The 27,805-nt window shown below is 40.6% G+C and overlaps 1 protein-coding gene across 1 annotated transcript; it reads left to right on the top strand.

Moving 5' to 3' along the window:
• Positions 1 to 482: 482 nt before the first annotated feature.
• ABCG2 (ATP binding cassette subfamily G member 2 (JR blood group)) lies at positions 483 to 22,507 on the top strand. Its single transcript, XM_034064813.1, has 16 exons — positions 483 to 591; positions 6,261 to 6,473; positions 8,888 to 8,947; positions 9,419 to 9,533; positions 10,546 to 10,698; positions 11,456 to 11,613; positions 12,358 to 12,509; positions 13,567 to 13,671; positions 15,142 to 15,392; positions 17,418 to 17,500; positions 18,473 to 18,562; positions 19,139 to 19,263; positions 20,070 to 20,224; positions 21,113 to 21,202; positions 21,778 to 21,875; positions 22,344 to 22,507. Exons 2-16 carry the CDS (start codon positions 6,268 to 6,270, stop codon positions 22,492 to 22,494), a joined length of 1,992 nt encoding a protein of 663 aa, XP_033920704.1. The 5' UTR covers positions 483 to 591; positions 6,261 to 6,267; the 3' UTR covers positions 22,495 to 22,507.
• The last annotated feature ends 5,298 nt before the right edge of the window (positions 22,508 to 27,805 follow it).

Genomic DNA, 27,805 nt, shown 5'->3' with positions numbered 1-27,805 from the left:
GGCTGCTCAGAGAAGTTGTGGGTGCCCCATTCCTGGCAGTGCTCAAGGCCAGGATGGACAGAGTCTTGGGCAACATGGGCTGGTGCAAGGTGTCCCTGCCCATGGCAGAGGGGGTGGAACTGGGTGAACTTTAAGGTCCCTTCCAGCACAGACCATTCTGTGAATCTGTGACTCATGCCCTGCCGGCTCTGGCAGACACGGCCATCACTGCAAGCCTGTGGCAGTGGAGATGCTGTGCTTCCTTCAGACGTCACCGCTGCTGATGCGGGTGGCTCAGGGCAGCTGAAAGACTTGCTCAGATAAAAAGAAGTGGAAGTTGTGCCTGGCGCTGCCCTCCCCATGGAACTGTGGTGCAGGGAGAGGGTGGAGACTCTGGGTAGCGGAGTGCAGGGAACCCAGCTCACGGCTCGCAGCCGTCCTGCAGCAGATGTGATGACACGGGTGGGACTGCCCTGCCCTGCAAGCTGAGCGAGCCGCCGGGACTGCCTTCCTATACGCACCGCGCTCTTCTCATCTCTGCCTCCCCATTCCTTTCCGCCGCCTCTGCCACTTCCTCAGCAGCCCTGCAGTGCTGACCCAGACCTGTTGCTGGTGAGTTGTTAGCAGCAATTCAGCCCTTTTATTGAGATAGATGATAGATAGATAGATTTAATTCGGGGTAGTGACTTGCTTTCTCATCTATGAATTTCTTATACTGCTATTGCTAAGGAATTAGATTCAACAGCTGTTTCCCTCCAACAGCCAAGGAAAACAATGACAAACGCTTGCTACATTTTCCTAGCTTTTCAAGGGAAATTAATAAAAATATGTTTTATAAATGGGGGACAAAAGCCTCAAGGCTTAAAGTAAAACCAGTAAAAAGGTGAAAAGTTAGAATATTTTGCAGGAGCTCCCATACTCGCAGTTTGCCCATGCATGTTAATGCACTGCAGATAACACGTGCAAATGCTTGCACACACAGAGTGCTGTTTACTCAGTCCCCAATTAACACACAGGGCTCTTTTCACAGAAGGTAGGTTACAAATCCCTAGTAAATCAGTTGGCAGTTAACTTACAGATTGCCTGAATCGCATTATCCTTTTTCACTCAAATGGTTTTAACTGCCTACACCTGTTCCTGAAGAAGAGAACTGTATGGTTCTGGGCTGGCAGTTCTAGGCTATACTTTCCTCTTTGTGTGCCTACATCCATTCTCTGGTCAGCCTACACCCCTGTAAGTGCATGTGAGTAGCAGGAAATAAAGGTATGCTTACAACCTCTGTGAATTTATATGTATCCAAAGCCTAAAATGCACATCTGTAGTATATAGTACTCTTTCAGCTTGCAGGTTGCAAGACTAAACTTTGCTTCCATTAAAACAAAGAGAAATAATAGCTCACTTAATTGTGGTTTCTCTGACAAGTTCAAGTATTCAGAAAAAAGAAAACAGAAAAATTTTTAAGTGGTTTGTGAGAAGTTCCTTTAGAAAACTCTGCTGGAAGATGCCCATGTCTTCAAGATTCTTCCTTCTAAAGTAATTTCAGTGCTTATTCTCTGTAGAGAAGTACTTTGAATAACTGCCTGGATTTAAAAACGAACAAAAACCCTTTAAAATGCACTTCTGAATTTTGCCATTCAAATTTTACTACAACTCCCTTGCTATTGTTTTCTTCATTTGAACTACAAATCCTGCTGGTGCCAGAAGTTTTGCTGAAAGACTGGCAGGAATGAATGCTACTTAGCTTTCTATATAGACAACGTATCTTAAAGCATACAAATAGTTCACTGAAGTTGCTTGAAAGACCCCAGACATGGTATTGCTGTGGTTGAAGTCTGTTTAAGTCAATGGAACTTTGCAGTATATTTTGTTGGGTTTTGATGTTTTGTTTTAGTGTCCCCGTGTCTGTAGGGAAAGAAGACACTTTGTACTTTAGAAGTCTCAGAACAATACACAGGAAAGTGACTGTATGAGACCTTCATTTTTTTGTGCATCACAACAGTGGTCAAAGTGATGTTGTGATACTTTTTAAGAAAGCAATTTTATTTTGCCATTAATTAAAGCTTAAATCTCAAGATCCAATAGCTTGCCTCCTGACAAATTATTATGACACTAAATGTCTCTGATGAAAAGGGTTTTGTTATTAGGCTTGAACTGAAATTGATGCTGGCAATAAAAACATTTGGGAAAAACAAAAGAAATTTGTAAAATTCCTAAAGAGTTCATAGATTTTTATATTTAGCTAATGCAAAAATAATGTATTATGCCCAGAACTGGTATTATGAGGATATGAAACACATTAACAAATATTTCTGAACACAGCAGACAATATATGTTGTCATTGAATCTTCTGCTTATTTCTGATCTGAAGTAGGTATTTGTATGACATTGGCAATGAGTTCTAGGAAACTTCATTTAAAGAATTTTAGTTTGCAAAGCAATTGATTCAATTAACACTCATCATGCCTGTCTCTTTGTCCTGCACATGCTCTGGCTTAAAATGTTTCATGGCTGTTTGTCACATTAAATGTAATAATAATTCTTTAAACAAGACCTAAAGCAATATTCTAAAAAATCCATTCCTAAAGAGCTATTGCTCTTTAGAGTTGACAATTATATGAGCTGTAAAGTCTCATGCCCCTGTACTCCTGTGGTGAAGTTTATAACTAGATCAAAAATTGAGAGGTTGGTTTCTGTAATACCAAACTGTTTATCTCACTGCAAATACTTACCCACAGTCAAAAAAAAAGGTCTCCAAAAAAAGAAAAGCAAATCAAAAGCCTGACTCTAGCACACAGGTATAATTTCCACTGTTAGCACTTCATCTTCTCTCAGCACACTGTTATCCAAGATCCAAATTTCCACTCTCAGAGGTTTCCATAAGTTACTCACACAAAGCCAAGGCTGCCCTGATTTTGTGGTGACAGCCCCAATAAGAGGGAGAAGCTGGGCTGTGCACCTTCCCAAGGCTTTTTCCCACCAGCATGTCCAGAACTGTGCCATTTTGTCATCCCATGGAGCTGCTGTGATGGAGTCTTTGCAACAGTTAGTTACACTCCTTTGAGAAGAGAGATGGCTAGCACAGATTTCATAGAGCAACTGAGAAATAACCATTCCAGTTTTAAGTGGAGGAGTATCCTTCAGTTTCTTTCTGTAATAAATTCTGGTACTTCTGAAATTTTAAAATTATTTTTAGTATTAACCCAACATCTGAAATAGATGTTTTTTTTTTTTCCTTTAACTCTGATAAATGGGGTATGCCCAGAAATACACCTTTGCCTGAAAAGGCAGCCATCGGGAAGAACAGCACACAGACAAATCCATGTCTTCCGCCTACAGCATCCCACCCTATCACTGCAAGCAACACAAGCTCACTGCAGCCATGAGGAGCCATGCTGATTTACATCAGAGGTCTAGCTAGAATGAATCCAGCCTCTACTGATAGCTGCCAGTAACCCAAGGCTTCACAAGAGACAGTATCAAAGAACGCTATTTTCTCTAAGAGATTTGGGCAATTTGTGGCCTCAGGCCTTCCTGAACTGGAGGTTTCTGGTTGACAGCTGTATTAAATAGCCATTGAGAATCTGTCTGCTATGAATATGTCTAATCCTTCTCGTAACTCATTCATTTATCTCACTTCTGCATTGTTCTTTGTGGGGATGTGTACAATCTAGTCATAGCTTGATTGGTAAATTAAATTTAACTTCAAAGTACTCTCTGCTCTTAAGAATGACTGTGAAAGTTGTGTGATCCTGTATTTATGGAAATAGCTTCTGATTCTGTGCTTATTTTCTGCCAGTCAAGTTCAGCCTGGAAGATTGACTCTGTTCCATTCCTACATGAAAAGTTTGTTTTCTAAAGAGCATTTCTGCAATTTCTGTACAAAACTTTTCTGAGTTAGGTTTTATTGCTGGTCTGTGAAAAAAAAAACCAAACCCAAACCCAACAAAACAACAAATGAAACAATGAAGAATTTAATTATTCTGTTGATAATGCCAGAGGTCAGACTTCACTTTTCCCCATTTGCTCATAATTTTATATCATCAACACTGAAACGTTAAGCTGAGAAAAAATCTGATAAATGAAATACTGTTCTCATATATTGAGTGTTTGGTACTTTGCCTGGCATACTAGCAAACGTCTGCTCAGCGTGTGGTGAGACTCCCAGCAGAAAGTTCCCACTGTGGTTCTGAATGCACGTCTCTGCTTTACCAAAGCATCCTTTCAAATGCCAGTGATTGATGTCAGCCAGCTTAGCCCAGAAATTACTAGGTAAATAGCCTTAAAAAAGTTAACTGCCCTCCTAACAAGTAGGTAAGTCTCCTCCAGCACAAGTAGAAAATAGTATAGGCAGTTTATCAATATCAGGCCTCCATTCTTTAAATGTTGCACATTTAATTGATGTTGAACTTACTTAAAATCCATTTTACCAAAAATTAGAGCTAGATCCATTATAATTATATTTTAAACATGGTTTCTTTTCATTCTAGGAAAATTGGGACAGGATTACTGCTTACTAAACAAATAAGACCTTGTATATTCACCAGCCCAGAAGACTGCAGTTTTGACAGAAAAGGCAACCTTGGGCTAGATTTGGGATAATGTCACTAGGAAACAGATGAACCTGCCTTTACCTGAACATAGGCCTGTTGGTGAAAGTAGGGCTTCCAGGGGTTTAACTGTGCTGATAGCCACAAAGGAGAGTTCAGCTGTCTGTCAGGCAACCTTAGCAACCTGACAAAATAAGGGCTTGTTTTTTTATGTGATCATATGATTGTGTTAGATTAAACAGCTTTTTTTTTATGTCTCATTTTATTAACTGCTCTCATATTAATTCAGCATTTCTGAAATAGTCTCATAATTTGCCTTCTACCTTGCTGCAAGGTAGGGTACAGGACTGATCATTCCAGAGCTCCTAGCTGCTCATCTTCCCTTTCTGTTCCCATGAACTACTGCATTAATAATATGTCCTGTAGTGACAGCTAGAGTAATTAAACTCAGGTGAGTCAACATGATATATAAAGAGAGGGCGGATCCTGCCTCCCACCTAAATGGCCCAGTGACACTTAGGAAGCCCGAAGGGGACAAAGATCTGCCTGCACAAGGGGATGCCCCTGCAGTGCAGGTGGATGGCTCATAGGCAAGAGCCTGGCTGACAGGGGAAGTTGGCTAACTTTAATTATTCCACAACTACCTTCTAGTTGTTAGATGGAAAGCAAATCCAAGGAAGAGTTACTTGGTAGTGGTGTCAGTTTCTGTGCTGCTATACTGTTGGTGAAATTATTTTGATTAAAAAAATGACCAAACAATTGTAGATTTTGTTACCTTTGCTCAGGAGTGCTAGAGGTCGGAGGAGCGTCTTTGCTTTCAAACCACCTCTTTAAAAGAGTATCTAATAGACAAACATTAAGCACATTCAAAACCAGAAAGAAGGCTGATGAAGTGGAGAGGCAGAAGGTCACTTTGGACCTCAGTAATTTTGAGCCAGTCTTTCAGTGAGTCACCTGTTGTACCTGTGGTTTCCAACAAGAATGCAGTTTATGTACAGCCCTCTCTGCCAGGGGCAGCCCTCCAGAAGGAGCATAATGTCATGCTACTGTCTGCTGTGGGAAGTATCTACTTCCATGTGCCAGGAGAATAAATGTAGTTGGTACCCATGGCCAGATGTTGCTTCAGTGACGTCGTGGGGCAGAGGGAGGGTAGGGGTTGGTGTCAGTGCAAAAGGACCTGGGGTTGCTCCATGCTGGACACAGCTGCCTCCAGCTGGGACCAGCAGACCCACCACTGGCCAAAACCAAGTGTGTCAGCGATGCTGGTAGTGCCTCTCTGAAAACCTGATTAAGAAAGGGTAAAAGATGCTGTGCAGCAGCTGTGAGAGAGGAGTGAGAAAATGTGGGAGGAACAGCCCTGCAGATACAAAGGCCAGTGGAGAAGGAGAGGGAGGAGATGCTCCAGGCACTGGAGCAGTGATTCAACTCAAGAGGGCAGCTGGGTGGGCATCAAGGTCAACCTGCCACAACAGACCATCAGGGTAGAGGGAGAGTCTTCTACCTCCCTAATACTGCAGGGGTGTGTAGCACTATGGCAAACTCAGCTTCTCATCAGCTCTGTGAAATCTCCAGGTCTGACCCCACAGCATGCAAACTTCATGTCTGAAGGAAAGATACACAGAGGGACATCTACAAGTCTCACAGTAGGTCCAGTGCTGAACACTGGATCCAACAGAAACATCTTTCTTCTCTGTACCTAATAGAATCTTCCCCTTCCCTGTTTTTCATTTCTAGAGGAAGAATGGCAGAAGGCCAGCCACACTTGAGTATTCAGATGTCAGACTTGAATACAAACGGCACCCCCAGCAGAAAGCAGTTCTCTGCAGACTTAGCTGTTAAGGGAGGAAGCATACTCACTTTCCACAACATCTCCTACCATGTGAAGATGAAGACTGGCTTCCTGTGTTACCAAAAAACAGCTGATAAAGAAGTTTTGAGAGATGTCAAGTACGTATTTAAACATCTCTTTAGAGCATGTTTATGTTGTTTTTCTGTCTGGACTGTTGAGTCTACTCGAGTCACTGAGCCACTAAGCACAATATACAGAATTTGATCAAGATTAGACAAAATGTGTGCATGTATGGTTGCTTTGTGTTCGCTATCAACTGTGCTTAAGCTTCCCAGTGGGTCCCAGTGGTCCTCAGTCATTAGACTTGTACAATAGTACTAGTCTGTACAATAGAGAGCTCACACTGCTGGCACATGGGAGGGACTGCCTTCTTGACTGCTAATCGGCATAGGGGCACACAAGCCAGCTGTGGTTGTTTTACACTACTTGGCAAGTCTCCTGCTGTGCTGTGGTGTGTAACTGAGATACCAACAGCCTGTCCCCAATGCCTGCATCTCCTTTGCTAAGGCAGCCTTTGGGAAGGTTAATTTTGGGGGGTTTAACTTAAAGTGTTTAATACAGTGATATAAATGAGGGTTAGGTTATCTATGAAGAGATGTAAAGTTTTCTCCCATCCCCAACATTGAGCACTACTGCAGTAAAGCAACCACATTATTATGGCTTTTGTTCAGTAAATTATGCATAAAGTTTGCCCATTCACATTTCAGTAGTTAAGCTAAGTGGCAAGTACTCATACAGTATGCCATTCCAAGGCACACATGACTTTCGGCTCCCTAACCCCAATTATATCCAGCCTTTTGTGTAGCTCTGTCTGTCCCACTCTTTGCACATGCAATTTGTACACCTTCTAAACATGAGCTCTTAAAATCTTGCCTGTTTACCCCAAGAGCCATAAGTTATGGTAACTCAATTGATTGACATTGGTCATTTGCAATAATGTGAACAGAAGGCCCATTTTGTGGCTTATTGTAAAAGATCGATGTCAAACACACATTATGCTTTTCTCTTTTAGAAAATGCAACATCTGCTTTTATTTTATTACATATTGTTATTTTGTGTTAAAAACACATATAATGTAATATAACTTGTGTATAATCTATATGCTTTTTAACCTGTGGAGCCATAAATTTCCACAGTGACAAATTGAAGGCAACAATTACAGGAAGGAACAAATATCTCAGGAAGAGCAAAAGGAGCAGCTGTACTGGGCCACGTCCACAGCCAAGTACTCAGATCACTGATAACAACCAGTACCAGAGTGCAGTTCAAGATAAAATTAGTATCATAATAAGCAGGCAGGTATTTGTATGTGCAACGTCATTCTTGTATACACCAAAGTTTGTTGAGCATGCATTTTTAGGGGCTAGTCAAGAAAAATAGCAGTGATGCCTTCACATTCTCCATTGTCCTGGTTTTGGCTGGGATAGTTAATTTTCTGCCTAATAGCTGGTGTAGTGCTGTGTTTTGGAGTTAGGATGTGAGAATAATGCTGATAACACACCAATGTTCAGTTGCTGCTAAGGAGTGCTTACCCTCATCAAGAACTTTTCAGTCTCTCGTGCTTTGCCATTGAGGAGGGGCACAAGAAGCTAGGAGGAAGCAGAGACCACCTGACCTGAACTAACCAAAAGGGTATTCCATACCACAGCATGTCATGCCCAGTATATAGATTGGGGAGAGCCAGTGATCACTGCTCAAGGCTGCGTTGGGCATTGGTCAGTGTGGGGTGAGCAATTGTGTTGTGCATCACTTGTTTTTCTTCAGTTTTATTCACCCTTTCCCTTTTAATTACTATGCCTATTATTATTATCTTTTACTTTATTTAAATTATTAAACTGTTCTTATCTCAACCCATGGTTTTTACCTTCTTTCAATTCTCCTCCCCATCCCACCAGGACAAGGGGAGCAAGCAAGTGGATGTGTGGTACTTAGCTGCTGGTTGGGCTTAAAACACAGCATCCAGCAAAAAGATAAAGAGAAGGCAGCTGGTTTTCCATATGCTGTATAATTTCTGTAGGGTCTTTTTCCCAAATACTTAATCTTTTCTATCTGGCTTTTGAGTTCCATGTGGCTTAAAAGCAGATACAAAGGAACTATCAATCAACTGCGGTTTCTGTAAGTATAAAAAAATCCCTAATATATCCTGTCTTTAGGACCATTATTCTCTCTGACAAGAGAATAATATTGTTAGACCTGAATGGGTTAAAACAAGTGGTTGCTTCACTTCTAGAGATCCATGGAAGTAAAGCATGCATACCACTTTTGCTACATTTTACTCACAATTTCTGTGTTGTCTTCATTACACAAGGATTAGTTCTTGATTAGGAATAATAAAAAAATAGGTGGAGCTTGACAGATCATAAATATTCGTTGTGATCAGGCAGCTTCATTAATTCCAAAATCAATGGGATGCAGAAGGTAGTTCTACAGGTAATTTACACTAGCCTACCAGGTGACACAAGAGAGAAAATCCCCCATCTATTTCATAAAACCCGTCTGTTTTGTCTTACAGTGGCATCATGAGACCAGGACTGAATGCAATTTTGGGGCCCACTGGCAGTGGTAAAACTTCGTAAGTTCCCTCTTTGTCCTACTCAGAAATTACACCAAGGAGAAAATGATTCTGCACGTATTTAGCAGTAATGGACATACTTTCAGGGAAAGATTTTGTTTTCATTTAGGTCTGTGCATATCTCACTGGTTTCTGAGAAATACCTGAATTCAAATAAGACTATCACCTTACATGACACAGATGTAATTCAATTTTAGTCCACAGTTTCCTGAGACACGATCCTTACGTACCATTCTTGGGTATGCTGTGGAACAAATGGACACAAATGCACTATGAAATTGCACAGATATAATTTCTTAGGAAACCAGGACAAGAGAAACTCTTCCCTTGACAGTGGCTGGTTTTTTTTAAATAGCTAAAAACCCCCATGGGATACTTTCATGTAGCTTTGTGTTCCATGAGCTGGGTTTGTGGTTCAGAGAGCTTACCTCCTGCATACTCATCCGACAAAGTAACCAACTTTTCTCCTAGTCTGCTTGACATTTTGGCTGCAAGGAAGGATCCCCAGGGGCTTTCTGGTGACATTTTGATCAACGAAGCTCCTCAGCCTGCCAACTTTAAATGTACCTCTGGATACGTAGTACAGGTAAGTATGTTTTATCACTCTACAGATTTTACTGTTCTCTTCTGACACAGTTGCTGCTGTGTTCCAAACACATTGCATTGAACCAAGAATCAAGGCTGGTGCGGTATCAACTCTTCTTCACACTTCCACCCTCACTGGAAAAGATACTTTGCTTTATGTTTGAGCCTCTTTCCTTAATGCTCTTAGTCAACAAGAGCAGGCTCTTTGGATCTCTTCTTGTTCTCCATTTAGAGGAACAGCGTAGGCTAAAAATATGCATGGAGTATTTTCTAAGTGTGGTGCTTTCTGGTAGTCCACAGCTTGTACCTCTGCATGCCCAGGGACAATATCACTAGGTCTTATTTTAAGGACAGCTTTGTTCTGCTAGGTTGGGCTGGGGAGAAAGACGTGTGAAGGACAAAATTTCTTCCCCTCTCCACTAACCGTGCTTAGCAGCATGATTGCAGTTTATCAAGACCTGAAGAGATACATCTATGGAAACCCCTCAAAGCATACACAACTCTCTGAACTGTCTACAGCACACAGATACCTTTTGCAAGAGACAAGCAGCTAATACTGAAAAAACCTACCCTCCTTCCTCCTTTGCTGAAACAAGCTTGGAAAACCTTCACCCTACCCCCTGTGGAGCCAGCCTCTCTTTCCTTAGGTCCCTTTAGCCCTTCAGTATCTCACTTAACACCTCCAAAACTCTGACTAAGGTAAGAAGAGGTGAGGGACAGTTTTGAATACATTGTTATCTATGTATTTTGGCATCATGCATGATGGAGGATGTTCTTGTACTGCGTTGTTTTATGAATAAAGGCAAATACAATTACGTGCATGAAATCAACTCTCTGCTATGACAAAGACATTGAAGATGCACCTTACTGCATGTTCTGGCAGTTGCTACTATCCCTTAGAATGCAGGGACAACATAAAACACAGGTAGATGCAATTTCCAGAGGAAAAAATATAGCAATTGCTAAGTGATCACCAAATTTGCTTTGTTTTGGTTTGTTTTTTTTAAATGAAGGATGATGTGGTGATGGGAACCTTGACTGTAAGAGAAAATCTGAAGTTCTCAGCAGCACTCCGTTTGCCAAAGTCAGTGAAGGAATGTGAAAAAAATGAACGAGTGAATCAGATCATCAAGGAACTGGGTTTGAGTAAAGTGGCAGATTCCAAGGTAAGGTGTGTAAGTATGGTGCTTAAATCATCAACAAATCACAGAATCAGATAATGGTTTGGATAGGAAGAGACCTTAAAGCTCATCCAATTCCAACCCCCCTGCCATGGACAGTGACACCTTCCACGAGACAAGGTTGCTCAAAGTCCTGTCCAACCTGGCCTTGAACACAGCCACGGATGGGGCAGTCACAGCTTCTCTGGGTAACCTGTGCCAGTGCCTCACCAGAATTTCTTCCTACTATCTAATCTAGATCTTCCCTCTTTCAGTTTAAAGCCATTGCCCCTTGTCCTATCACTATCTGCCCTTGTAAAAAGTCACTCTCCAGCTTCCTTGTAGTCCCTCTTTAGATATTGGAAGGCTGCTCTAAGGTCCCCCTAGACATTAAGTGATTTCTTTAATTAATCAAATGGCTCAGCTTGGCAGATAAAAACAGAATAAAGTTAAACAGACTATTTCAGTAATACAGTAACATTTCTGTATGACAGTCTGTATAGACACTGCTGTAATACTGACTGACATATACTCTTACATGGAGGGGAAGGGAAAGGTAGTCTGTTGCTTGATTAAAAAAGAGAACACCTCAAGTAATAATAATATTGAGAACCGGCCTGTGTGAGGTAACATCTACATCTGCACTGAGGGTAGGGTCAAAATTTCTTACAACTCTTCCCAAATGTGGCCATGTCAGTAGGATGCTGTTTACTCAAGTATTTGTTCTCAGGTCAAACGAGACGAGTTTCTTGTTCTGTGGCAGGTTGGCACCCAGTTCACTCGCGGGGTGTCAGGAGGAGAGCGCAAAAGGACCAATATTGGGATGGAGCTCATCATAGACCCTGACATATTGTTTTTGGATGAGCCAACTACAGGACTTGATGCCAGCACTGCTAATGCTGTTCTACTGTTACTGAAAAGGTAACTGCCTTGGAAACAGCTTCCTGTTTTCACCACTCACTCTGCTATGTTTCAGTTGTATTTGACTTAAATCACAGTTAGAATAGGCAAACAGGGAAATCAGAAATGTAATTGTTTACGAGTGAGCCAAGGCTGCAAAAAGATTTAGGAAAAAGAATGTATAAATCCTCTCACTCCAAAGCAGCTGCTTATGGCAGTGTACGAACCACCTTACACAAAGCATGTGCATGCCAGGACTACAATTGTCCATGATAGCTGTCACAGGCAGCTTCCTTTTTCATGTCTGCCTGAGCCAGAAAAGTGATTAAAGTGCCTGTTGTCTGGTAAAGTGATCAATTTTAATATGGACAGTAGTTAGAACACAGCTGGCTGTTTTGCCATCAGCAAAAAACCTATCTTTGGGAAAATAAGCACAACATATTTTTTGTTTGCAAAATTTTACATAGTTTTGCATTTACTACAAGCAAGCAGGACTCAAACGCCTGTTTTCAGAGCTTTCTGTTTGCATCAAAATCTTCCCAGGACCTTCCCTTCCAACAACATTCCCAGTGAGAAAGAACCTTCTTTTCTCACAGAGGCACTACAAATATTACCTAAATATTTTCTTTTTTTTTATCCCTTCTTCCACCCCAGCCCACCAACTTAAACACATTTAACTGTGACTTAACTAAACTTGCAAATTCTCTTATCTAAGGGCTGAATCAACTTGCAAAGCTAACATCTCCTTTTGTTCTTCACATTCAGGATGGCAAAACGAGGGAAAACAATAATCTTCTCCATCCACCAGCCTCGGTACTCCATATTCCGACTGTTTGACAACCTGACGCTGCTGGCCGCGGGGAGGGTGCTGTACCATGGCCCCACTCAGCATGCTATGGAGTACTTCCAGTCTATTGGTGAGCAAAACTAACAGCAGGGCCAACTGCAGCAGCATCTTTAGTTTGCACTAACCTGAACGAAATGCCGACAGAGCTTGATCAGAATTGAACACCGTGTATTAGCAAACAGGGATTTTAACAGGCTAAGCATTTCTCTTGTTGTTTCACCTCTGGACCTGTATGTGCTTTCGGATGATAGGCCTCACCTCTAATAAACTGTTCCTGAGCTTATCTTAATTAGACAAAACCCAGGCTAGAGCTGAGAAGGGCACATTGCCAGCTGTCACCTTGCTTTTGCTGATAGAGCTCTCCAGCAGTGCCATTCATCTCTTGGATAAGCACAGAGCTTTTGAAGCCTGCAGTACAGGCTGCTCAATGGGCACAATAATGTGCCTGTGAGCTGTCAATCTGTGCTTGCCGCCCATCAAAAGGAGCCTGACCAGCAGGTGGAGGGAGGTGATCCTGCCTCCCTACTGTGCTCTCATGAGACCCCACCTGCAGTACTGTGTCCAGCTCTTGGGCATCCAACATAGGAAGGATGTGGACCTGCTGGAGTGACTCGAGAGGAGGGCCATGAAGATGCGCCATTGGCTGGAGCACCTCTCCTATGAAAACAGGAGGAGAGAGTTAGTCATCTTGAGCCTGTAGAACAGAAGGCTCAGGGGAGACCTTACAGCAGCCTTCCAATACCTGAAGGGAGCACACAAGAAATCTGGAGAGTGAATTTCAATAAGAGCAAGCAGTAGTAGGACAAGGAGTAATGGGTTTCAACTGAAAGAGGGTAGATTTAGTTTAGACAGTGGGAAGAAATTCTTCCCTGTGAGGGTGGTGAGGCACTGGCACAGGTTGCTCAAGGAAGTTGTGGCCACCCCATCGCTGGCAGTGTTCAAGGCCAGGTTGGATGTGGCTTGGAGCAACCTGGTCTAGTGGAAGGTGTTGCTGCCCATGGCAGTTGGAACTGGATGGTCTTTAAAGTCCTTCCAACCCAAAGCATTCTATGATTCTATGATAGCCATGCATAGCCTTCTGCTGGTCACACAACCACCACTTAAAGCTTGTAATGCTGTCGCCACAGGCTACAGGTGTGAGCCATACAACAATCCTGCTGACTTTTTCCTGGACATCATTAATGGAGACTCCACTGCAGTGGCACTGAGCAAGACCAATGAAACTGACACAGGTATGAAACAGAGAGATAAATGAAACTGTTGTCACGTGTATTTTGTCAGAAGAAACCACTTGCAGGTGTCAACCAGTAACCATATTGTACAAGTGTATGATTGTTTGTATGCGTGAGAGTATCACATACCGATGATCTACAGTACTTTGTAGGAAAACCCCTCATAGTACTCTTAAATACTTTTTGTTTATGCATGAAAAGTAATTAGCATGACCTGAAATAAGTACCAGATTCACATACAGTCCTACTACATAAAATATTCCTGTCTTGTGTGAGAATAGTTTGCCTTTCATTAACAGATATTTAGTAATTTATCATTGCTTCCATTTCTTCATATATATACAGTGATCTGCATACTTTTGTGTCACACTCAAATAACAAGGTGTTAAAGGTGAAAGAATATCTTTCTGCATTGAAGGTATAATACATGGGAAAATAAACTATTTTTCACAGAATCATGGAATCATAGAACACCACGTTGGAAGGGGCCTCAAGGATCATCTGGTCCAACATTTCTCAGCAAAAGCACAGTCTAGATGACATGGTCCAGTATCTTTCTGTTGATCTATAGTCTGACGCCCCCCAGCTACAGATACTACAAAAGAAAAATAACCCATGAAAATAGTAATTCTCTGTACAATACACGGGACAGAGAATCATGCTGCAGTTGATTATGTTTCTGAAAGTCATGCAACATGGTGAAAGGGAAACCTCAATTTCTTATGGCCAAAACAAAGTGTAACTATGGCATAACAATTTTTTCATCATACTAAAGCAGGTATTTGTGGGGAAAAAACCCCCAAACCAGTCCAACAAAAACCCAAACCCACAGCAAACCAAACCCTGCACCTTTAGAGGTTTAAAAGGTACATTCCCAGCCAATTAGAACCATGGTTTACTGCTCTCCCAGAGCTCCCTCCTCCATCAAGGAAACAAAAAAAAAAGTGAGCTTAGTAACACTTTGTTCTCTATATGAAAACATAAAGATTAAAGGGAGTTCAGCTGAAATTTCTTGGAGACTTGACAGACTCAAAGGTTTTACTGAAGTAGACACATGCAGGATTACCAGGATCTAAAAGTCTGGGAGGTGTAGGATTGTCTCATCAGATCTGCAAAACAGATCTCTTACAGAAACCCAAGGGGGGTGGGAAATCACTTCTTGAAAAGTCAGACTGTTGCCAGTTTGAAACTTCATTGGTGACAAGAGTTTACCTGCAGTAGTCTGCTGTGAAGCTGCTGCCTGTGGGACAGGTTGCACTGACAAATATAGAGGTTTGGTCTTATTTATACTGACTCTTCTGATTTGTATGCTATGAGACTGAGTGCAATGAAACACTGAAACTAAATGTACACATTAATTCTGCTTCATTGGTAACTCTCCCACCCCAGCGTAACTCTCCTGGCTTAGCTCCCAACCAACCTTCCCATCCCTTACAGAAACAGTTGCATTTCTTTCATTTTTTTTTTCAGCTGAGAGCACTGAAGAATATACTGAATATGATAAAACATTGACTGAGAAGTTAGCAGAAGAATACTTCAAGTCTGCCTACTACCAGGAAACAAAGGCTGTATTAGAGAGTATTTCTTTGGGAAGTGAAAAGAAAACAAAAGCAGTTTTCCAGCAAATCACATATGCCAATTCCTTCCTTCATCAGCTGAAATGGGTGTCTAAGCGCACATTTAAAAACCTGGTAGGAAACCCTCAAGCTTCCATAGCTCAGGTAACACTCTTTGTATATACCCTTTTGTGATATACATTGCATTTATTCCACTCCTGTGTTAGATAATTCTCTGGGATGGTTTTGCCTCTTGATATTTTAACTGCAGTAAGCATCTGAAAGAGGAGTTTTCAAGGTCTGGAAATCTGGTTCACTAGAAGATGTCCTAAATGCTTCCAAATGAGCAACATGAGGGACTGTTCAGTAATTTATTTTGGACTACTGAAAGGCTGGGAGGCAAGATCTTGTCCAGCAGGGTATTCTGCTGCTCCCGGCCAGGAACAGAGTATCTCCCAAGTAGTTTCACACATTAACTCAAGAACATTCTTCAGACTCGACTTCAGGCCTGGCACTGTGGGGTTTGGCCTCAGATTTTCTTCCCTGCCAGGGAAAGTTAACAGACTACACTTGGATACTTAACTGAACTTCAGCACACAATGAAGTGCTGCAGTTTGCTCAAGTGTAAAAGTGTTTTCACAGTCTCAGAATGTGTGTGTCATTTGGTCATTTCACTGTTCCTAATGGCAATGATGTCTTTTGGAGAAGATATGATGAAGACCTCAGTAGAGACTAACACCTGGCAGAGAAGAGCATGTTCTAAATGCTTGGCCCTCTTAGTGCTTTTCAGAAGAACCAACACTGAAAATGTTGATTTCTTGAAAGCTGCACATTGTCTTCAAAAACAAAGAATGCCTGGCTGCAGAACAACTAATCCTCAGGAATCCCCTAATTCGTGGGCCAAACTTTGCAGTCCCAGCACCATCAAAATTTGCAATTCTAGAAGAGCCAATAGAAAAATTGATACCAAGCCAGGGGTATAAATTATCTTCACCATGATTTATACAATGAGTGAACAAACATCCAATGTAGAGAGGAAATGAGCCCAGAATGCCCAAGGTTAAAAGGCTTTAAGTATGTGTGTGTGCCTGTATGTTGATACTATGAAGATCCTTAATAATTGCATTGTAAAAGCTTGACCTTGTGACAAGAATTAGATTCTCAAGGATCTCATAATGCCCCAGGGTTAATGGTCCTGACTTGTTTCTCACAATCTCTTTTATCTCCCCTCCCTCATTAGAGATGGATTTTACAAGCATTCTTTTTTATGGGTACGTGGCTCATTAAGCCTTCTTTCAATAATCTGCTCCAAATTGGTCTTGATGTGATCCCTGCTTTCCACTGCAATTGGCTTAGGAACCAAATAATCCCTGACATTTGCTCCTTTCGGCAGGATCTTAGACAGGGTACCATGGATCAAACGGTTTATAGTGCTAGGACTTATGCATTGCTTGGGCTTAAAAATGTCAGAACTGCCTGATATTGTCACTCTTGCTGAGATTTTTGTCATTTGCATTTAGCATGATGTACACACTTCTGTCTTTTCAATGACATCCTATTGCTATTTAAATGGTGTGCCAGACTGCAAATACCAGGACACTCGTAGCCTGATCACGTTATCTTGCTCATGTTAAAAACAATCCCATGAATAAAATATGTGATAAGGCCCTGCAGTTACACACTGTGGAGCATGTAAATAAACTGTCAATCCCAACCCACCAGTCAGTAAAGGCTTCTTTCAGTTATTGATTGCCAAGATCAAAGTAGCATTGAGATGGCTCCAGAGAAACCCCTGCAGAAGCACTCTACTGGAGCCATGGTCAGCCTTGAGCTGAAGCAACCCTTATCACTGTGGGCAGATAGGGAGTCACTGACTGTCCCAAGGAGAATGAACAATGGAGAGGATAAGCAGGGAGAGAGGAGTGATGTACCAGTACATCACCAATTAACTTAATCATGACATCCAAGAATGGCTGAAACAGTGGTGGAGGAAAAGAGCATGGCTGATGCTCTGCAGATGTGATGAGGGGTTCTCAAGGGAAAGGTGCTATTCTCTGTTTCTAACCTGCCAAGCCCCCACTATCATCCTTCTCCCATAGCTGGTGCTAGCTACACTCACCCACTATGTATTTCAAACTACTGAAGCACTGAAAGCAATGACAATAATACTTGTCTTCTATCTACATTTAGCTGTGTGTTACGGCTCTCCTTGGCCTGGTTATAGGTGCTATTTTCTTTGGACTTAAAGAGGACTCTACTGGACTACAGAACAGGTTAGTCAGTTTAGGTAACAGATATTCAAAATTTTGGTAAAGCTCCCTCATCACTGTGATTGGTAGGATAACAAATAACTTGGAGGATGAGAAGGAACCCATGAGCCCTTTATGAGCTATATTTACCTCTCTAACGCAAATGCTTCCCTTCACATCAGTAGATAAGGCCGAGCCTACATTAGTGACTTCAAAGTGAAGATGCCCTTCTGCCTCTAGGAAGGTCCCTGCAGAACTGAGGGGGGGATGCAGTTCTGCCCTGCCCTGCCCTGCTGTAACCTGGACAAGCAGTCCAAATGAAGTGAGTAATGGTGCTTCTGTAGGATGACATTTTTCAGTGCCAGTCAGATTGCTGAAAACACTGAACAGCAGACATCATATTAAAGAGGCTTAATTCAGCATGGCAGCATTTTAACTTCTTTTCTGCAAAGCTTTCCCAAGATAAAAAAATTAAAGATTAAAATATATAGATTTGGCTACATAACCTGGGTAGCTAAAACTTTGCTCTTGCAACTACTTCTGTATACACACTTGAGTTAACCAGCAACAAGTCAGAAGGTTCATCTAAAACCAGATTCTGCAATTATTCTGGTCTGTGTATGATTTTGATAGCTGTGTGTACATGACCTGAAAAATAGATTTGCAACTAAAGAAAGCTTTGGGTTCTTAGTCTTGGAACACTCCATAGCATTAGCTTTGAAATTGCCCAGTTTTAAATTGGATATGAAAGCCTTAAATTTTAGTGGAAAAGGCGAAAACAACTTGTCACATTGCTTACTCAGTTCCTCACAGTTTGCATCAAACAAATGCCTCACAGACTGGGAATTTTTGATGTGCCTTTTCCCATGGAATTCAGGATGGGAAGTCACACACTGCTGAGCTCCAGGCACTACAACTGAATTTACATACCCTGCAGCAGAAGCACTACACTTACATCACATCTTTAATAACAGCTTGCTGGTTTGCTTTTTGTAGAGTGGGTGCAATGTTCTTTCTGACAACCAACCAGTGTTTCAGCAGCATCTCTGCTATTGAACTCTTTGTTGTGGAAAAAAAGATATTTATGTAAGTAAAACATCTGAAAACGTTATCAGGGACTACTCTAGAGAGCTTGTTTGTTTGCCCTGCTGTAGGCAATTGTAACTTAAGTACACCTCGTGCAGTTTTAAAATGAATGTATTGTTAGTGCTCATCGCAGATGTACTCTTTCAGCCTGCTAGTGAGTTGTTGTCATTGCAAACAGCTCAGAGTTTAAAATTATCAACATATGTGGCAAACCCTCCCCCCCCCCAAATACTCATTGTAGGTATTGCTTAGTAAGTTTGTGATTTGCTAGTGAGGGAGTAAATGTTACCTAATTGGAATCTTTCAAGCTATGCAGATTACACTGTACAGAAAAGAAAAATTATTTAAGCTGTACTCTCTTTTGATGACGTGACATATATGTTTACTAAAAATTATGTACACAAGTATCCATATTAATTTGCATAGGAAAAGGGCATCATGGCTATAGTATGTGGCATACTAGTTGTTTGCATTACAGTCCAACCATAAAAGAATTTATTTTTTCCACTCTGAGTTAGAATAAATCTTACTGTTTCTTAGTGATTAAATTTGTAACATGCTGTATATTTGTTCCAGACATGAATATATCAGTGGATACTACAGAATATCTGCATACTTCATCTCAAAACTAATGGCTGATTTAATACCCATGAGGACAATACCAAGCATCATCTTCTCCTGTATAATTTACTTCATGTTAGGCAAGTATAGTCACCTGCAGACAGTAAATCAATGAGGCATTAGCATTTTATATATGTGTGTGTATACATGTGTGTTTGTATAGGCCAAAGTACTATACCAGCATGGCAGTGGTTATTTTGCTTGCTTTCATCATAACATGCGATTTACAAAAAGACACATTTTCAAAGGTTTAAGCTTCCATGTCTGAATCTGTGACATGTCTCATCTCCCCTGTCCCTAGAAGGAAGTGTGCCATTACTACATAAATTTGGTTTATTTTTTTCATTTATGGCCATCTGAGTTTCCAGTGACTTTTACAAGACACTTTTTCCATCCTTGCAAGAATGCCTATCAGGAAAAAATGTTGTTTTAAGAAGTTGTTATTGTGTGATTTAATACTAGCTTGTTCTTTTTGGTGAAATGCCTTCTGGTTAATAAGCAGACTTTGCTATCAAAACTATAGCCGTCCAAAAGCCACTGGGTCTGTTAGGAAAGCTTTCTACTGGAAACAAGTGAAATGTTATACAGCTGCTGTTCATGGAAGTGCACTAGAAATTCCTTCTTTGTTAGACAACTTGAAGCCACAGTAAACGCTTCACCTTAGACTGTGTGGAGTACAGTACTGTATTTTCTACCCATTCTGCTATCTCCAGTGCTACTGCAGTTACAGGCATACTACTTACTCATTCTGTCCTCCACTGACAGGGCATGTTAGACAACATGCATTCCGTAGGCAGGATATACTGCCTAAGTCAGAAGAGTATTCAGGTTATGGTAGAGCTTTTGGCAGGATTATACTGAAACCATTCTTGTTCTGATCTTTAAGGTTTGAAACCAACAGTAGAAGCTTTCTTTACAATGTTGTTTACCCTTATGATGGTGTCCTACACAGCCACTTCTATGGCACTAGCCATTGCAGCAGGAGAGAGCATGGACGCTGTGGCAAACCTGCTCATGACGATCACATTTGTTTTTATGACTGTGAGTAGCATTATTCAGTATTCTAGACTGATTCTGACATTTAGATATCCTATCAGAACAGAGTTCAGCTGAATTCTGCAAAAAGACTGTGGGGTCAAGCATGTCAAATACTTTTCAGATTTGAATATTCTGAGACTGTAGTGTTAAATATTCTGATTTGTCCTTTTAATTAACAAGAACTGTAGGGATTGGGTGTGAGGGGGAGTGAGAATGGTTCCTCTGCACTCTTTTCTGTGGCTCTGGCAGCCAGCATACTGCCTAAAGAGCAGCAAAGCAGCCCAGAGCTGTATTTTGCTTACCCTCCTTTAGCTTTGCCAAAGGCAAATTTGGCTGGCTGAGAACATGACCCTGCTCTCTCTCTCAAGGAGTTGCTCTCCTCAGCTGCGGAGCCAACCATCAGTCATGTTAGAACCAGACAACACATAAAGAGGTACAGTTAGAAGACGGGCACCACAAACAATGAGGCAATGCTGAACCAAGAGCTGAAACCCACATTGCCTCAGACTCAGGGCACACAAGCAAAACCAAGTGCACAAATTCAGCAGCTCCTTGCTATAGCTGAGTAACAGCAGGCAGTTCAATTGAACCCATGTGTGGCCCACAGATGGAAAGCATCTGGATTTGGTGCACATGTGAAAGCATTCCCCATTATGCATTTCAGGAGAAGGACCACATGGGGTTATGGCCCAAAGCTGGGTAGTAGCAGAAATGATTCCTACCCTTTCCCCTGTTCTTCCACTGGAAGAGCTTTTTCCTCTAGAAATGCCTTCCCATTGTTTTTGATCTGATGAAGCAGAGTTAAGAGCTAGAGAAGAACACCTGATAAGAGTATGTAATTTGTAATATGTGGTTGTTGTTAATGGCTTTTTTTGTAATCCTTGTATTTAGATTTTCTCTGGGTTGCTGGTCAACCTCAGAAGCATCCTGTCTTGGCTCTCGTGGCTCAAATACTTCAGCATCCCTCGATATGGAATGACAGTAAGTGCTGCATTTACCTGGGCACAGATTTGGAAAAGCTTTGCTAGAAAGGAATATCTTTATTCATGGTAAAGAAAACCTCAGACTTTATGGGCTAATGAGCAAAAAGTAAGCTAATTAAATACAGCAACCTCAGAACATAGGGCAGCATCTTGAAACAAGGAGAAAAGCTTCTCATCAACCAGCACCCACTGCTATGTAGAAGAACTCATTTCTGTTAACACCAAACACCGTTTTGGAAACACCTCACGTGAGAGAGACACTAAACAACTACATCCCCTAGAATGCAGCTGGACAAAAACGATACAGAGTAAAGAGCAATGTTATCCCCGAAAAACAATTCTTCTCTTTTTCATCAGTAAAACAAAAACTTGTTAAGCTAAAATTCTTCTCCTAATCTTTGATAATTTGAGGCAAGGTTATGTTGTGCAGAGGGATCTGGGCTTTAATATGCCTGTGCAGAAATAGTCTAGCCTGAGGGAGGTGTTAAAGCCTGGCAATTGAACTGTACCTCATGTTGTTAAAGTGTCATTAGCTACTAATTTCAATAGTCATTGTTTCTTTTCTTTTGAAAGGCTTTACAAATCAATGAATTGACCGGCCTGAACTTTTGCAGCGGCATCGACAACACAAATTTAATCAGCAACAATAGCTATCCACAGATGAGCCAGCTGTAAGTATTCTGGTACATTAAAATGAATGCCACCACTGGTAACTCAGAGTCCTAGAGCATTAGTCTGTGAGATACTCACTAATAACCAGCAGAATCTCTGAGTGTTTATGTGGAAAATGAAATTTTCACTGGGTTTTTGCATTTTGTCTGCAGAGAACACTCTACTTATATTTAGTGTTGATAACACTTAGAAATATCTGGTGGTGTGTTCCTCACTTTAAGCTGTGTTTTCTGAAACACACATGCACACACTACAGTTACACAGCCTCACAAAATCCATCTCAGCTTCCTACAGGAAATCATTGTATCTGGAAGAAAAACAAATTTACAAATGGAAAGTAAAATAGCAACACGTAGCTGGTGTTTGCCTGGCCTGCTATAGACATAAAACCACATTGCAACTTCTAGGGTTCTTCTTGGGTACTTCAAACTGACTAAGTTTACAAATGTGTGTGCATTTACCCATAGGTCTTGTTTTGGAGAGGACTATCTGAAAAATCAAGGCATTGACACAAGTAGCTGGGGCCTGTGGCAGAACCACCTGGCTCTTGTCTGCATGACCATAATATTCCTTACCATCGCATACCTGAAACTGCACTTCATGAAGAAGTTTTCTTAAAACCAGAATGAAAACCACAGCTCCCACTGTTCAGTAGTTTGATAAACTGTGATCTGACTTAATTCTTTTTTAAGAGACCTTCCTTTGTACTGTTGTTTACAATTACACAAATCAACAATGTGAATGCCATCCTTGTATATTAAATACTTAGTATTAAAGTACTTTGCTGATGTGCACCATTCCTCAGTTGTCTTTGCCAGAAAAAGGATACAACTATTCATTTCTTCGAGAGACTGTTCAGACTTTCTGCATGTTCTAGCTGTGAGTTTGTTAAACAATTAAATTAATATTTAATGGCTTAACCTGAAAACCAAAACTAATGGTTCATTCTTTTAGTTAGCACCTAAACTCCCTGGCAAGCCAACTTTTACATTGCTTTTACTTCCTTTACGTCTCCAGATTCCTGTCAGAATAGTTTAATTTCTTCTTAGGGTCTTAGATATTTGTGCTGCTAGGGAGGATGCGCATGGGCTTTCTTGATGATAAATGTACCTCTGGATATGCAGTAGAGGTGTTTAAACAGCCTTTGCTGTTTATGACCCCCAAGGGACATATTCTGCATTAAAATTAACTGAGTCATTTTATGGAGGCTTGAGCTCAGGTGTCAGGTATTAAGCTTACTGTAATAAACCTCTGTAAACTAGTTTCCATACATCAATATCTATATACAAATATGTATAGAATATCTTTCCATATATTGATATGTAGATAATCTATGTACATGGAATTCTCCTATCTCACATCCCATAATTCCATGGAAAGGATTTGGTTTAGGCTTAAACAACACAGCATTTAGGATGGCCTGACTGGATTAGATATATCTTGAACCTGTTGCTTATTTGCTTTTTCTTAAGTGTCTCTTCTGCTTGCAATCTGGGAGAACAGTCACAGTATTACCCTGTTCTGTGAGATGTGACCCTAACCAGGTTTCTCTCTGCTATGTTTTTAGGATTTAGCCAATCTCTATTTTCACCTGCTTCATTTATATTTTGTAAATGATATATATGATTTTTTAAATAAAGAGATCCCAAATATTTCTGGAAGGAAAAAAAAAACAACAAACCCCGAGGCTAAGCAGTATTTTCAATGAGTCTTTTTTGGGACAATATTTATAATGTTATTTTAGTAATCATACCATCAACAGGCTCAAATTTATTTAGCTACTTGCCAGGAGAAGAATTTATCCTCAGGAAATATCATGTGAGCACTAAATCCCAACCTACTCTTTTGCTTAGATTTTACATATGCATTTAAAGTCAATGACAATATATTTATAAAGACTATTTAAATATGGAAAAGGTCATCAGGATTCATACTGACATGCTTCATGCTACTCAGATTTGTATTCATGACTGTTATTAGTTATTCACAGCATAATTTCTCACAGAAGGGAGGGGAAGAAATAATAAATGCAGAAGTTGAATGACTGGTCTGTATTTTCATTTACATTCAGGATGGTGAGGCAAGGCAGGACCTGTCTCACTATTCCATATTCAGTGTTTGATAGGAGGCCAAGAGTACCATGGCCCTGCTCATATCTGACAGTACTTCAGACAGGTCAGTGAGCTTTCAACAGCTGGCGGTTCTAGTCACAGTGACAGGCACTGACTAAAGCCTTTCACCTGGCACTATGTTGGTTGTGTTTATAATGAAATAACATACTAGGTTTTCATTAGAGGCCAATTGGTTATGCAAGTTATCATTTAAATGAGCTGTGGCTCCCTCTTACGGTATGGTCTGAGGTGTTACACTGTTGTGTAAAATGCTATGTGAAGACAAGACTTTCCCATACAGCTTTTCAGGAGTAGCTGCATTAAAATGAACCAGTAACTCTGGATTTAGGTTCAGGTAGTCTGGATTTAATTCAGATATTCCAGCTTTATTGTGAAATGCTTTGCAGGGAATGAGTTACCTAAATATCCTAATATTCATTCACTGATTCCTGCGGTAGGAAGGGTCCAGTGAATAGTGTTTTGCACTCAGAATGTCCTGCCTCTATCTTCCAGTAGGACCCTCGTTAGAGTATCTGAGTTGCAGCTATTTGGAACAGATATATACATATAGGCATGTTATTTATTGTATTGATCAGTTTCCGAATCAAGAGTGCATTTTAATACCACTTTTTCAAATCTATGGGGAATGTATCATCTCCAGCCTTATCTAAACTTGATAATAACTGCACTGCCATCTTTCTAACTTTCCATATTTCTAATGCAATGAACCAACATGCTGGAACAATTTATAAACTTTAGATCCAATCCTGACGTGAAGGCTGGCCCTTTGCTGCTTCTGGCAGTGCAAGGTTTGATGCTGAAACATGTACCTCTGAGAATGCACCATTGTTCTTGGTGGTAAAATTCTGATTGTAAAATATAAATCTGCTTAACTTCATCTATATTTTGTATTTACAGATTGGATTGATCTTTGGTTTCAACTCAGGTCTTATCTTTCCAATGCTTAACTCTGTATTCCACCCTTCAGAGAAGTGAACATACTGCCTGTATGATTTCACTTCTATTTAAGTGGCCGTGGCACCAGAGCAAATCCCAAGAGTTGTTGCCCAGGAAGAAACCTCTTCATCTCAATGAAAGGACAGACTATGCTACTCCTAGGACATAACTTTTTTTAGCCTCTTTGCTCCCAGTGATTTTAATGAGTACCCATACACTGATGAACTGACAGCAGCACAATCTAGCCATCACAATCTAGCTGAGCACTGCAACTCCATAATGAGATTTATAAAATTCTATGCCTTAGTTCCACAAGCAGAAGTTACAGTATTCATGTCACACTAGGGGCTTTATATTAACATTTCCTCTTTTTCTCCAGCATTCTACCTTCCATATATATCTTAGCAGAAGATAGGACTAATAAACTGCATGAAGTTGATCACTCGTGACAGACTATTTTCGTGGTTCTCCTCTTTCATTTGGACACTGAATGGTACAATTAGACTTGCACAATCCAGGAGATACATAATCTCTACATGCACTATAACATGTACCTTTATAAGCAGGTAAAGCAGAAAAAGGTGTGGGGAGGGAGGGAAAGTGGTTAGTAGAAGGGAAATGAGTCCAGAATGCCCAAGGTTAAAAGGCTTTGAGTACACGTGTGTGTGCCTGTATGCTGATACTATAAAGACCCTTAATAACTGCATTGTAAAAGCTTGACCTTGTGACAAGAATTAAGACTCTCCTAGTAACCCAGGGTTAATGGTCTGGACTTGTTTCTCACAATCTATCTCCCCTCCCTCATTAGGGATGGATTTTACAAGCATTCTTTTTATGGGTACGTGGCTCATTAAGCCTTCTTTCAATAATCTGCTCCAAATTGGTCTTGATATGATCCCTGCTTTCCACTGCAATTGGCTTAGGAGCCAAATAATCCCTGACATTTGTTCCTTTCGGCAGGATCTTAACCATAGGGTACCATGGATCAAACAGTTTATAGTGTTAAGACTCATGCATTGCTTGGGCTTAAAAATGTTGGAACTGCCTGATACTGTTTTTGGTTTGGGTTTTTTTTTCCCTGCGATTTTTGTCATTTGAACTTAGTTTTACACACTTGTGATGTACAGAACTTCATCATTCTGATCATATCACTAACACAGTGGAAAAGGTGGTTTTGTGTTTGAAAATCAGTTTCCATTTACTTACATTTTTAATACAAAGCCTAGGAAACTCTGAAAGATCTTCTTATATATAAGTTTGATGTGAAATGATTCAATCTGGTTGAAGATTCTGCTTTCACATCCCCTGTCTGAACTACTTTCAAATAATTGAAAATGGATCACAAGGTGAAGGTTGTTACTTTCTAAAGCGGTACTGTAACTTGTTTGAATCGATTAGTTAGAAGAAGCTTTACCATAACCTTAGAAGCTACTGCTTTTAATTTTTATTGTTGGCAGTACAGAAAGAAAAGGTTTTATATTTGCAGTCCCAGTAACTGAAAGTAATTCTTTGCTCCTTGTAAAGACTGCTCCATTTGCTGAAATTAATAGCATAGGCATTGCTCAATAGTAGGGGGCCTGGTTTTTTTACTGACCCTTTTTCCTCCTCAGGGATCCAGTAAGAAGTGTTTTTCCCCTCACATACCTACATATACCATGTGAGATATTAATTTCTACTTGGTATGAACATTTGTTTCATTCATTGCCTAAATTACAACTCTTCCATCTGTTTGATCGGCTGTTACAATCTCTCAGCCATAAATTCTGTCACTAGCAAGTACCTGATATTATTGGTATGTAACAAGCAAGAGCAGGTATTAAACTGGCTAGATACAACTAATACCTCCAAGCATGCTGCCCCAGTGCTGCTTGGGAAGCAGCTTCCTCCTCTTTGACTTATTTTACAACAAGTGATTGACTGAGGCCCAGTTTTCAAAGTAACAAGTAATTACAGGAAAGACATCCAATTCCAATTAGGATTTTTCATTTTTTAAGTTGAAAACTGTATTTTTTCAAGTGACTTCAAAGTACTGGTTGAAAACTGTGTGTGTTTATCAATGAAGATGGGTTCAATATTCCAAGCCTTCTATCAGAGTTCTTGCTTCCATCGCAGGCCCTGTTGTGGTTAAAGGGTAGGTGAAATTGCAGCACCTGCTAAAGAGAATACAAGTGACAGATTTGATACACAGTTCTCAACAGAATTATAATGCAATTCCATAGGGATCTAGTCTTGCCGCTCACTCATCACAAGGTATAAATGGCCTTAATAATCCTTAAGATAATTTACAGAAGAAATTTGCTGTGAATTTACATTTACAGTACTCCAAACCCAGAACTGCAAGTGTTACCATTTTGCCATCTTTTGAGACTCCTGTGGTGGTAGGTACAATAAAAACCTTGTAGGCCATATATTCACTATCTGTGAGGAAAAACATTTGTTTAATTTGGGTTTTCTGGGAGTCATCAAGGGAATTGTACTTGTAGAGTAGAATCCTACTTAGACAGAGAATGACTGCCCATTCCACAAGGAATTTCAATGATAAGAAAGCAATAAAGGTATTTCAGACATCCACTAGAGAATAAGGGATTAAGATAGCAACACGACAAAAATTAAATATTGTACGTCTATCTCTTTTCATCACAGAGACCAAACAGTTACAGATTGAGAGCTCGAAACACTTCCTTTACATGTGGGAACAGATGGGTAAGTTCAAGGGCAGGAGCCTGCGCTGGGTATGGTCAGACAAGTATCTTGAAGAATGTATGGATTACTGCACTTCCAACTGCCATCCCTCTTTGCTCTTACTGCATATTCTATATAAGCAGGAAACAAAACAAAGCCCCACTGGTGCCTAAATATAG

The sequence above is a fragment of the Melopsittacus undulatus genome, chromosome 7 (assembly GCF_012275295.1).
Source record: "Melopsittacus undulatus isolate bMelUnd1 chromosome 7, bMelUnd1.mat.Z, whole genome shotgun sequence".
Classification (NCBI taxonomy): Eukaryota; Metazoa; Chordata; class Aves; order Psittaciformes; family Psittaculidae; genus Melopsittacus; species Melopsittacus undulatus.
Note: the sequence above shows the minus strand (reverse complement) of the source record. Positions and strands in the feature narration are given on the sequence as shown.

Excerpts from the sequence above, each read along its gene's own strand:
- ABCG2 (XM_034064813.1), top strand. The coding sequence starts at position 6,268 with ATGGCAGAAGGCCAGCCACACTTGAGTATTCAGATGTCAGACTTGAAT. Across the intron at positions 18,563-19,138 it reads GTGGAAAAAAAGATATTTAT|ACATGAATATATCAGTGGAT; the intron begins GTAAGTAAAACA and ends TATTTGTTCCAG. Across the intron at positions 21,203-21,777 it reads TCCCTCGATATGGAATGACA|GCTTTACAAATCAATGAATT; the intron begins GTAAGTGCTGCA and ends TTCTTTTGAAAG.